The sequence below is a fragment of the Neodiprion lecontei genome, chromosome 1 (assembly GCF_021901455.1).
Source record: "Neodiprion lecontei isolate iyNeoLeco1 chromosome 1, iyNeoLeco1.1, whole genome shotgun sequence".
Lineage (NCBI taxonomy): Eukaryota > Metazoa > Arthropoda > Insecta > Hymenoptera > Diprionidae > Neodiprion > Neodiprion lecontei.
In genome coordinates, this window is record NC_060260.1 from 39,170,817 (window position 1) to 39,183,471 (window position 12,655).

Sequence of the window (12,655 nt, forward strand, 5' to 3'; positions counted from 1 at the left end):
GATCCTGAAATTACCTGAAACAGGGTTTTGCAGAAACTGATATAATGTTAATTAGCGGCTGCACACCAAATTCTGAAATGAAAAGTTCTTTCAGTGAAATTTGAGAGTTTTTGAAAATACCTACAGTTTCTTCTTCATTTGGAAACAAAATTGCGGCAATAATGAACTTCTAAAACAGAGTTCCGACCTAAGAAATTGTTTAAACAACCGTTAGTTCCTTTCGTATCGTTTAAAAGCGATAAATGGGAATGTGGGAATGTATCGTTCATTATATCCACAAACAACGCTGTTGACAACGTTGAAGAGAGTTGTACGATGAATAAGTGGCCTCAATGAGACTATAAAAGATTTTAGGCTTGTAATTATTCCATTACTGTCAAACGGTTTGATTTGCAAGCCAGTAAAATTAGAGAACCTCACGCTGAATGTTATCAACACCTGTGTGTTTGACTGTACCTTTCAACTTATTACGCATGGAATAACGACACTCAAGACTTATACCTACAGAACTGTATTGGATGCGACTGGAACTGTTCCAACTCTTTTGAATTCTGAATTTTGATAGGCTAAGGTTACACAGATAAATGCCGATTGCATGCGAGTTCTGGATAAACTCTTTCCAATCATCAGCAATCCTAATACGAATTGTGGTTTTTTGAACCCCGTATCCTGCTACCTTACTAGCCGTGACACGTCACCAGAAAAATTTGGAATTTCCAGTATATTAGTTTATTCAATATGTACAAAAAATGCATTACACAGTATAGAAATAATTGCTCTGGTATTCGTATAAAGAATAACTAGGTTTTGTTTTCTTTTCATAATCAATACATTATAATAATATTAAGTCATGGAGCAGGTATAGTGCTTAAGGGAGGTATGTTGACTATTATCTTTTTATATAAAACTAATAGCGCGTACCACTTAAATCTTTCCTATACAAAACATGGTTAGGTATCGTTATTAAGATCATCATACAACTGCCGTTACTGGCTACGCGTTACTTTGCTTTGAAATAAAAAATATATAACCTCATTTTCGTTTCTCACTAATCTATACCATTATCATTACTATATTTTATTATTATTATTATTATTGTTACTCAATTTTTTAATTCTCCTTTTAATTGATATAACGATAATAACAATAGAAATAGTATTAATGATAATAATAACAACGGAAGATTTGAGTGAAACATTGATACGCGGTTGTTTGATTTTAACCTGCGATAAATATGTTACAACTTTTTACACAATTTAATAATAGAGGTATGATTGATTTAACATTATTGTAAGTTTTATTAAATTAGGCCATAGACTTTTTAATTAAAGTAAATGTTGATAATAATAATAATAATAGTAATAATAATAATACGTATAGTGTAGCATAAATAATTGAGTATTTTTACAAGTCACTGTACTTAATAACAATAATAATTATTAGATTAAGAGATTGTACACGTGCCGTCGTATATCCGTATAATATCCATGTACATTGTACAAATATTTCTCTTATCCATATGGAAAAGAAAAAACTAAAATAAATAATAAATAGGGTTTCAGTTTCACCTCACTTCGCTTAAATTCATTTTATTCTATGCATCAATGCACTTTTGTTGTTTATTACGTCGCACAACGTGAAGCTTTTTAATAAATAAAACAGAATTCAATTTTCTACCCCTTTTTTGATCCAGTTGGATAATTTACGGAGAATCAATACTCTGCAATGTCAACAACGGAATCTCAAGCTTATAATTAACTGCATAGTTAGTCCTTCTCTTTTTCTCTATCATGCACACTTTTTTCACTCAAACCGCACGCATCCACGTATCCACACGGTACGAAACGCAGAAAAGCACACACGTTTGTTCTTCTTTTGCCACCACCAAAGTATATACGTAGTGGCGTGATATCTTCTTTTTTTTTTCTTATGTCTCTTTGTAGATTTCATTTCATGATTCTTCATTTTATAACTCGAAAAGAATCATCGAAATACTTTGAATTACCTATTAACGCATCGAGAGATCATTAAATGTACCAAATGCACCGAGGACAGCACCGAAAATTCGTACCGCCATCTAAATTCCAAACTGTCATCACTTAATTTCTTTGTATCAAAACAGTACAACTATTGTGTATTTTGATGACAACTTTATATATACAATTCTGGTACGTTTAACTTGTTCTCGTACTCTTAACGGTAGTAAAAGTTGATCGTTAATCGGTAAGAAGAAGGAATAAAAAAAAACGACCTAAAAAACTGTAATGAAAATTAAGTATTAAAGAGGAACAGGGAGAAGGAAAAAGTTGAAACTAGCCTAGTCAGCCTTGTGTAGGTTTTCGTTCCGCTCTGTACTTTATCAGCAGTTGCCGATTGTCCCGGTACTTGTCAGTGTTTGTACGTGTTCGTCGGGTTCGCATTTGAGTCAGAATCTGGTTCAGAACCGGAAGATTCCCCCCCGTTAACGTTCGTGCTGCAACGCGAACTCCGCCTGCTGCTCGCGACACCGCCGTGTCTGCATTTCTCACCACGGTCCACTCCACCTAAAATTTTATAGAAAAAAATCGTCACTTGCTATAGAATACGGGCTGAAAAGCGAGGGGATAACTCAAAAGCGGATTCAAATAAGCGAAATTAACACAAATCAGGGTTATTACACTTACTGGACAACGGCGTGTGGACTTCGACCTTTATGTTAGCTGTAGCTGTCACCTTAGTTGTGATGTGAGAAGCCGAAGGTACTGGAGACGTTCGACTAGAACCACTCGTGTCGGATCCACCACAGTTCTGTTAGTCAAATAAAAAGGAAAATTCACACGTGTTAGGCATGCGTTAAGATTCTTCGTTCCGCTGGCGTGCTTAAATGAAGGGCAAAGGCTTGAAAATTATTTCCTTGAAATAATCTTCACCGCACAACACTGCAAAATCTGTATCTCTACTCTTCACTCGTGTGCTTTCAAGGGTATTTTCTAGGAGGTATTCAAATCAGCTTATAATTTTCTGGTTAAAATAAAAAGTAGAAAGATTAAAAATAGTGTATTCAAAATTTATCAACCAATGGTTCTCTTTTTTGACTGACGCATCATTTTACGAGCTTTCGCAATTGATTTCCGATTGCAGCTAATCGGCTTTCTGCGTCACGAGGTTAAAAATTGATATTCAAACCGTACCTGATTGCCGCACGTCGAAGTCGTCTCGACTTTGAGCTCTGGTTGAACAATGATGCACGATTCCTGAGTACTGTGCCATGAATTTGGTTCCTCAGTGATTGTGGTCAGCGAAGGCTCGGCGTGCAGCCTATTGCTCTCGCTCTTGTGGGGTCGTTTAGGCGGCGCCGGGGGCTTGGTCCGCCTGACAATGGGGGATGCTGGGGGCGTGGGTGTCGATATTCTGTCAGGATGATCGTTGGGTATGACTTCCGGCGATGGACCAACAAGGGAAAGGAGTATGGGGAAGAAGAAGAGTCCGTTCACGAGCCCGATACCAATGAGGCTGACCAGTACCAGGAAAAAGTACCGCACTATGAAGTCAAACTCAGACAGTCCGAGCATCATTACCGCCAATAGCGTCGTGAGAGCACCGTGCACCACTGGAGCATACATGTGTTCCAAGGCCAGTCTGACTCGTCTGTCCCTGCTGCCGATGCTCGTAACGAAACTCTGCAAAAAGTGAAAATAAAGGTTTAACTTTGAAGCAGCGAAACTCGTTGGAACTGATTCGGGTTTCAAGAAATATGAAATTGCATTCAGCCTTTAATTCCAGTATTGAAAATGAGAAGGTCAAGTTCATGTGACCTTACGACAAACGAATCGCGTTTTGGATAAAGAAAGAAAATCATTCTTACCAGACATATGTGAACGGTGAAGTGTACGGCGATACCGACGCTCACGACGAGTAAAACAGCGGGAACGGCGCTTAGTTTTATACCGCAAAGTCCCATGATCCCAAGTAGCTGTAAAACAACCCCAGCCAACGAGGTGCCGACGAGAAGAGCGGCCCATAGATTGAGAAGAAGAACTCCAACTACGGCAACGGAAGCGCCGAGGGCAGCGAGAAGCGCTATACCGAGACATCCTCTCAGGCCCATGTACTGTTCCCAATAAAGAAATGGAATCCCGGAGGGAAAATTAGGAAGACCACGTTCCTCGAATTTTCTGCAGAGTTCGCGAACACTGCCGATGAGCTCGGTGATCTGATCGGTGTCCGTGAGTTTGTGAAGGTAAAAAGGCATCTGGGCGTAGGTGAGAGGCATGCTCTTTGGTATCTTGAGCTCGGGGTCGTTTGTGTAGAACCACTGCCTGGGTTCCGGTCTCAAGTTAGCCTGAGAAGCGCCGTAGGCAAAGGCGTCATTCGACGCCCAGGCGCTGAGGTAGTTGTAAAAAGCCCTAGGATTTATAATACCGTCAGAGTCGACGAGGCGCGTTTGATTGATGAGCGTCTTGTCGATCGGGTTGTCAACGTGGCCGGTTTGCACCATCAACTTATACGCCAGGATTGCGTCGTCACTCGCGTTCTTGAACCACTCCTCCTGAACGACGCACCCTCGGCTGTAGTCGCGGTCGAACGCCGCCTGAAGTCCCTTCAACCAGTCCCTGAAAAGGCCGAGCCAGAACTCCGGGAGTCCACCGTCGTCGTTCTTGATGACATTCTTGACACGCATGAAGGCATCGTGGTACTCGTAGAGGAGCCGCTGATTATTCGGGTACTCAAAGTCGCGTCCGGTCACCGCGTACATGTTGTAAAATCCGAAGTGCTTCGCTTGGGCGGCGAGGAAGCCGTGCTCGTCCGAATTTTGGGGGACGAGGTCGGTCAGCTCGAGTCCATCGTTGACCCTCGTCGCCTGCCAAGCGCTGCCGGCCAGAATACCAGCGAAGAGCATCATCCCGAAGACCTTGGTCGTCGGACGGGTTACGAAAGGTGCGTAATGCCGGGCGGCGAGCTGCGAGAGGCCAAATCCGAGGCAGTCGTCCTTTGAGCAGCCGGTCAGCGAGTCGTCCTCAGTGGGCTGCTTCTCGGCGTCCCCTTTGACGTCGCCGCCGATCCACGCCTCGTTCCTGTGGCTCCTCGGGCTCAGTATTTGCGTGCAGGTCTCCCGGCGCTCGGGCGGAATCGCCCGCGTCACGGTCTGCTTCGCGGTTCCGCAACCGTTGCCCCTGCAGCCTGCACTGCCTGGGGAGTAAACCGTGGGCCTTTTCAGGGCCGGAAGACAACAGCAGAAAATGTCGGAGCGGCCGGATCGACGCCGGCGAAGATCGAGGCTCACCATCGCCGGGAAAATCAGCAGCATCGCGGCGAGGTTGAAGAGGATCAGGATCGCGGCCTGCAGAGAGAAGACCCTCAGGGCCGGTACGGGGATCATCGCCGCGGCGAAAAATGCCGAGACGTTGCTCAGCCCCGTCAGGAGTACAGACAACCCCGTACGTTTCAGCACCATTCCCGTCTGTTCTCCGCTCCGCACCTCGTTAACCGACAACTCCGCGTAGGTATGGGTCAGCAGGAACATGTCGTGAACACCAAGACCCAGCGCCAAGAAAGGCACGATCTGCGTCGTCGCCGCGTTGAATGGGATGCCCAAGAGCGCGCAGAAACCCAGACCCGCTGCGACCGCCGCGCACACCAGCATCACACCCGCGATTCCAACCCCCGATTGTGAGCGCACAGGGTCGTTCCACCTCAGGAGAGCCAATCCCGCGTAGAGGACCTGTGAAAATTTTGGAACAAGGTATAAGGATCACTCATCGTTTGGTTTTGTTGACGTCGGAGTTACTCCACGCGGAGATGGTAGAAGAGAACTCACCATTAGCGCGCACCCGATGACGATTTTCACGACCGATATCTCGCTGTACTTTCCAAGAATGTCGTTCATCGTGGTTGTGCTAAAGGCGTAGAGGTTGTAAGGCGCGCTTCCGTTTCCCTTCAGTTGTTTCTTTATTTCGTTGCTGAACGCCCGCTGCCAGGTATCGAGAACGATAGACGCCTTCTCCTGGGACCAATCGATGTGATGAACTTTGTACGTGTTCACCCAAAACTCGTAGAGTTCCCGCTCTCCCATTAGCTGAACGACGGTCTGCAGTGCTGCGGCCCGCGTAAGGTGACCAGTCTTATTGTGCTTTGCTCCCCCGACTACGAGCTCCTCTGGCCAGTGCATGTACTTCGCTGCAAATCCGTAACAGCCTCCGGTCAGCTCTGCTCCTACGTCAGGTGGCTGATGAAAAAAAAAAACAACGTCAACGTCGAGCTTTATTTTTGCGAAACGGGTTGTGAGTTATCGGTTAAATTTGGGCAGCAAAGGTGTGCGAAGCTTCTCTGGGTTAACATACTATCAGAATTCTATTCCGAAAGAGGATTAAAGGCGATAAACGTTTTCATTAGTAAACAAAGGGCGGTTCATTAAGGAATTCATGTCATATCTTATTAAGAAAACTGTTTCATGATTTATGCAGCAATCCAATTGGTCGTAAGTGTCACTCTCGCCGGTGTGCTTATATTATACCCTGGCTATATAGGTATAATGTGATGTTTTAACGGCGGAATTGAGAACCTCATAATAAACTTTCGAGGACTATATAGGTAGCTATATTACCTACCGATTCGTATACCAGGTATAGGAGGGTAATATACAGGTATAGTTGGGTCGGGTTGGGTCCGTGAAAATGACGAAACGGCGACTGCGGTGGTCGCGGAGGTAAGCCATGGAATGGGGAGAGAACCGGAGAGGGAAGAGACCTCACAGCGCGCTTTTATGGGCCCGTTATATACATATACCTACATGGTCCATTTCTCGTCGGACGGATCGGACGGGATGATAATATTAGGTACCCTCGATTCAACAAATTTTCACTAGATTCATATTTGTGGAAATGCGAATCCGCACGCGCAAATATCCGGGACCAATTCGGGGAATTGTCCGTATAAGTTTTCGCTCTATTATCGAACGATCCATATTAATTTCTGTTCTTCCAAAAAGATCGATCTTTATCTTGAAACTCGTTTTCGACAGCGCACGGTGTGCATTTCTTTAAATACTTTCTGCTTATAAGTTTCCAGAAATTGCGTTACCTCGTAAGCACAAGATAACGAATATTACCTTTATTCTAACTTTTGTCAACACTCGTAAAAACAAAAAGAGCAGAAACTGATTCTACTTCTAAACTCAAATACGTTAATGCAATTTCTAGGCAGGATAAGTTACCATCTTGTCACTATTTCACGTAAATTACGGAGTGCCGATTTCATCCGTAAATGCGGATAGTGTTTTGTCCGCTTGAGAAAATACGAGACGATGATATTATTAATCCTTCCCTTAGAAACCAATCTACCCAAGTTTGCATCGGTATAGTGTCCGTATGAAAATAAATAATACAAATTTATTGACTTTGCAACGTTAACGTAGCGATATATTCTTGTAGAGAAAAAAAAAAAAAAAAACAGCAAACTTGCTACAATCTACTGATATTCCGCAAATTCCAAATTTTCGAAACAAGGATTTCAAGAAAGATAAAAATAAAAAATCACGTTCCATCACGTTTCCAACTTTGCAACTTTACCTGAAATATCTCGTTATTTTTCGAGCCACCCTTTATCTGTCCGAACATTGTTATACACAGATCGCGTATGTATACCTAACACATACCAAAGCTATGCCTTCATTCTATACATGAACTTATAAACGCACATTCTTAGAACTGTATGGGTAAAATGTACCTACCCCATGCGCACGTAATAAAGTACCGCGATGCTACTTTTGACCTTGCATACTCCCCTCCGTCGAGATCGTAGCCAGCATATTACAACCTCCGTCTCGTCGCGAGAAACAAGACGCATGCCGCAAGACGCAAGCCGCAAAACGCAAGACGCGAGATCACCGCGTTGCGTTGCGGCGTCTCCCGGTCGGAACGGAAGAGATGCCCGAGTGAGCGCCCGCACACGCACACTTACACGCGACACCCGCATGCCGAGGTTGGGGCCGGGGCCACCCACGATTATCCCACCGTGATTATCGTACGCGGTGGGCCTCCGTCACCCCCCCCCCCCCATATCCCTCTCCACCCCGCCCCTTACCCTCAACGGCCCGTCGCAATCTCTTTTTCTTTTCCTCACAGTCTCTCCGCATAACGTAGGTGTATGTACGTAGGTGTATATATATATATATATGTGTGTGTGTATGCAACGCGTAGAGATACATGCGTAATCGTATTGCCGCGCGACGGCAACGGCACACATGATTATAAACATTGTACGCAAGTTATGTACGGATACGACGGATGTATCGGGTACACGTATGTAAACGAATTAAAGCTTTACCAACACTGCGCGTATACGTACAATATTATATGTGTGTATATCGTGTGTACATTGGCATAAGTATGCATTCGTCCGTTAACCTCGAATACCAGTTGTATTATAACACCTATGCTTTGCTGTGTATATACTCGCGAAAAATGTGTTGAAGTGAAAAACAAGCGAAATGGATAAAAAGAGGAGAGAGAATTTAAAAAGAAAAAAACAAAATGGGAAATAATAAAAAAAACACCGTCGTGGATTATATACGCAAATAAACCGCGACTCGTGCACGTTTACGTGTTCGTAGCGCGATCGTTTCTATGTCGAAATTATATCTGTATTATATGTGGATGTGTGTGTGCGCGCGGGCTTTTCTTGCACGACCTTCGCGGGTGAGAGGACGGGTACCAATAACCGCAGTGTACGCGAAACGCCGATGCGATTATACGTGTACAAATGTCCCGGTATCTATGTATAGGTTGAACTTGGCTCTCGCGATTTTTATAACTGTTTAGATGAAATTTTTACATCTTTATTTTTGGCCGCGTTTTTTGAACAATCTTAAAATCGAATGGGTATCGCATGAAATTGGAAAAAAAAAAAACAAAAAATTTAATTGAACGACAAAGATGATACAACGAGCAGCAGCTATCTTTGCGTAACGTAAGTACAAGAATGGGCCTGCAGTGTGTTGGTCGGTTTTAAAGAACCGCTGCTGCACTGCTGAACTGTTAAGGAATGCCGCGTCACGTTTTCTGACCGCCTCGCTGGGCCCCGTCTGCAGACTAGGTATACTTTCACCCTTCCCTCTTTCTCTCTGTATTCTCTTTTCATCTCCGGGCTCCTTGCATGTCGCTTCGCTGCTAAGACGAGAGGATTAACACTTCACGTGGAAGAAAAACATGCCAAATGAATTGGGTATTAACCCAAACCCTGACAGTTCCGCGGTCTCCGTATGCTTCGAGGTGTACAGGCTGATTCAAATTTGATAGAAACTTGTATTTTTTTTTTTTTTTTAGTCCAGGGTAGGAAAATTCTTCGTCCATACATTTATTCAAACTCTCAGCAAATAAAAAATTAACTGCTTTCCGTGTTACCGTACACGACCTGCGACTAAATCTAATCTCGCATAAAATTTAGACCGTTTACTTAAGAATCTTCGATTCGATCGGAACATTTTTTCAACACTTGACGCTTCTCTTTCAACCCTTCAAGTAACCGATTTGAGATTGTAAAAAAATGACCCATCGTTAAATTTTGAAACCCGTACCTTGGCTAATTTTGTAAATATTCTTCAAATACCCGTCATCTCCGTTTTCTAATGTAAAAATTTTGGGAACAGTCATTTAAAACAAATTTTAGTCTCGGTATAAAAAACTTTGCATAGCGTTAGTAAACGCAAACCGCAAACATTTAAAAAAAAAAAATCCTATCAAAACTGTACGGCCCGAAAACAAAGAAACGGTCTAAAACATCTTTGGAAAAAGGTTGTAGAATTTGTTGTTCGAATTGAAAAGGAAGGTGTTAAAAAGTCACACTTACATACGTATGCATGTACAATTCCTTGCGCAGGAAAGTATTATATTACGTACGTATATAATTAATTCCCAAGAAATGATTTATATTCTAAAATTCACCCGGCACACCTGAGAATCGCCATCACGTAATACACATAAAAGAAATAAATACATAACCAATAGATCAGAGGCGGAGGTGCATGTACGACAAAAGCGCAACAATGAACGACGCCCGGTGCGGGACCACCGGAGCAGATTGCCGAGGCATTCACGGGCTGCATGCGGAATATCGACGGCATTTACCGTCCGTCGAAGAGACGGTCGCCGATGGGCCCTGGTGTTGGTGGCCGGGCCCAGGTATCATTGTAGCAACAATAGGCGGTAAGTGGTATGACGCGCGTCTGTCGGCGTAATGTTATTTTATCGTTCTCCCCGGTGCATGCTCGGCTCCTCACACGCAACCTCGCATACGCATTGCCTGATCACCGCTGACGGACCGAAGGAAATATCAACCGAAAATCCCGCCGCCGTATGCGCATGCGGTATGTATAATGCATAAACGTCGTTGTTGCTTCACGTTACGGAGTCGGCTAATGAATGAATCTTCTTTTATCTTGTATGATTGTTTTGTACTTCTTTTTCTTTTTTTCTTTCTTCTTTACAACAAACGTAGTCGCATCATCGAAGAACCGATCGGACTCGAAAGTACCGAAGGTGAAGAAGCAATGCGAACGCGATAGAACATTGAATTGTCATTTCTCGCTGGGATATCTTGTTTTTTTTTTTTTTCTCAAACTAGAAGAGAAATTTCGTATGCAAAGAATAAGCGATTTGAATTGTTAGCGGGAATTTACAGATATTAAGTATTATTGTACGTGCCCTTTTTTAATGTCAATGGTCTGTGACGTTGTATAATTAATAATTAAATTCGTTGTTGCATAATTATTTTCTATTTTATTGACAAACGATTAATGAATCTTAGACAAACAATTGTCAGATACTTGAGATTCGCGCAAACATCTTCATACTAGTTTATTTCACACAATTCGAATATTAGATCCTATGGAAACTATAAAGCTATATAAAATGGTAAGAAATCTTTCTTCCGAATGATCATATAAAGAAGTGTCGACAGATTTACGGAGTTTAAATTTTCTCCCAACACAAAATGAGCGGGTTTTTTTTTCTATGGGTGAAAAATCGCGTCATATGAGCACAGGCGTATAAAAGGAATTGAGTTAAATTCTTAAGATGACGCCAACGACTGATTATCTTCGACGTATAAATTGTACACACGTACCCACGTCATTCGACAGATGAACAACGTGCAGAGTATGGCCGTAGTGTTTAAGTATCATCGATTGATTTCCTCCTCTTCGGGACAGCAGCTCCGACAAGTTTGGTTATCGGTTAGGAATATAAAGCGGGTCGTTTAAAATTCTACAGACGTCGTCAGATACGTATTTCGGGTCGTTATAAATGTAAGTTAAGTATTCCCCGGCGGTTATCTTCCGCGCTTAGCTCTTCGTCGGAATAATTGATCAGAACTGTAAATTAATCAGTCCGACGAGAGAGGGAGAATCGTCGCTTCGCAACTATAAACTGATAAGGCTGTTAAATATATTTACATCTCAACGGTGATCGGGACCTTTTTATAAATATCAGGGTTAAACCTACCTGTTGTGACTTTTTGTTCGGGGCAGTTTCGGGACAGTCCTTGTCCGTGGGGTCGAGACACGGTTTGCTCTGGTACCCGTTCGTTATCCCTGACCGTTTCATGTAGTCCTCGAGAGTCTTGAAGGAGAATACGAACGGAAGTTTTTTCATCTGTTCCAGCATCTCGGTGGGGTTTAAATTCGTCCATTGAACCCCGGTTTTACTGTGCCTGTTCAAATGCCAAGTTACGTGTGAGTTCGATCCTTGCAATTCACTTGTTAGAATTTCTCATGAAGGAATCACATTTAATTTCACTCCATATACAGTATAATTTATTCGTTCAATTCAAACGTCTTTGTTCGGATCATTCGTTCACTCGCAAAGTTCTTTCTCACAACTCAAATTCAAGTTTAAATTTAATTCTCAACGTACGAAGAAAAAAAAAAAAAAATACTTACGGTATGTGAACTGGATACTCGGGACCAAGGAGTTTGCTACCTTCCCAAAAACAGTCCAAGGGCGTGATTATCGCGCACGGTATGATGTTCTCGAATATCTGAAAAATTCAAGAAGCCGGTTGAATTGTTGGGTCCGGTTACAGAAATTGCGAAAAATATTTCCTCTGTCTCTCTCTCTCTCTTTAAATCCCAAGGCGACCTCGCCTCCTCTCTTGCGCAGGGTCCGTTTATAGTTGAGGAGGCAGAAACTAACACGCGGTTAGGTATAATATACTTGTATAGAGGATCGCGGAGAAACGAGCTTTCTTAGAATAGGACGAACCTTGCGCCCTACTTCGCCTCGCCTTCTGTCCTTATATTCCCCTGTACCTTCCTTCCTCATCTACCTTTAGTCCTTCGGCAACAAAATCACTCCGTATAGTTTTCTCCTCTCTTGTCCTCTCTTTCTACACCTCATCCCGCCCTTTTCCTTTCCCCTTCCCCCAACTTGCGCAGGAAAGATTATAGCAGATTAAGTTTCCTACTTCTCGGAAGAATTTTAAACAGCGGTAGAGATTCGAAGAGGTCTGCACTCTCCCTTCTTCACTTCTTTCCCTTCCACCTCAGTCCTGACCTCTTCCAGAACAGTGCGGAATAATTAAGGTGATAAATTGTGCTATCCGGATGTCAAATGAATGTCAGGCTTGTACACGGTTTTTCTTCATTGTTATTTACTTTAGAATTGAGAGAGATGAGAAAGAC

General features: G+C 43.0%; 1 protein-coding gene across 2 annotated transcripts in view; it reads right to left on the reverse strand.

The window, feature by feature from the left end:
- Nucleotides 1-720: 720 nt before the first annotated feature.
- LOC107218622 (protein patched) overlaps nucleotides 721-12,655 on the reverse strand; it is a 28,502-nt gene continuing 16,567 nt past the window's right edge. Inside the window, exons 1-8 of one of the 2 annotated variants that reach the window (XM_046746306.1) lie at nucleotides 12,237-12,507; nucleotides 11,915-12,012; nucleotides 11,478-11,685; nucleotides 5,798-6,205; nucleotides 3,845-5,701; nucleotides 3,171-3,659; nucleotides 2,664-2,787; nucleotides 721-2,543 (exon numbers count right to left, since the gene is read on the reverse strand). In XM_046746306.1, coding sequence (XP_046602262.1) covers nucleotides 2,389-2,543; nucleotides 2,664-2,787; nucleotides 3,171-3,659; nucleotides 3,845-5,701; nucleotides 5,798-6,205; nucleotides 11,478-11,685; nucleotides 11,915-12,012; nucleotides 12,237-12,296 — 3,399 coding nt within the window. In that variant the 5' untranslated portion in view covers nucleotides 12,297-12,507 and the 3' untranslated portion in view covers nucleotides 721-2,388. Of the gene's footprint in view, nucleotides 2,544-2,663; nucleotides 2,788-3,170; nucleotides 3,660-3,844; nucleotides 5,702-5,797; nucleotides 6,206-11,477; nucleotides 11,686-11,914; nucleotides 12,013-12,236; nucleotides 12,508-12,655 lie in introns of those variants that run through there. The other variant, XM_015656547.2, reaches the window with a different exon arrangement.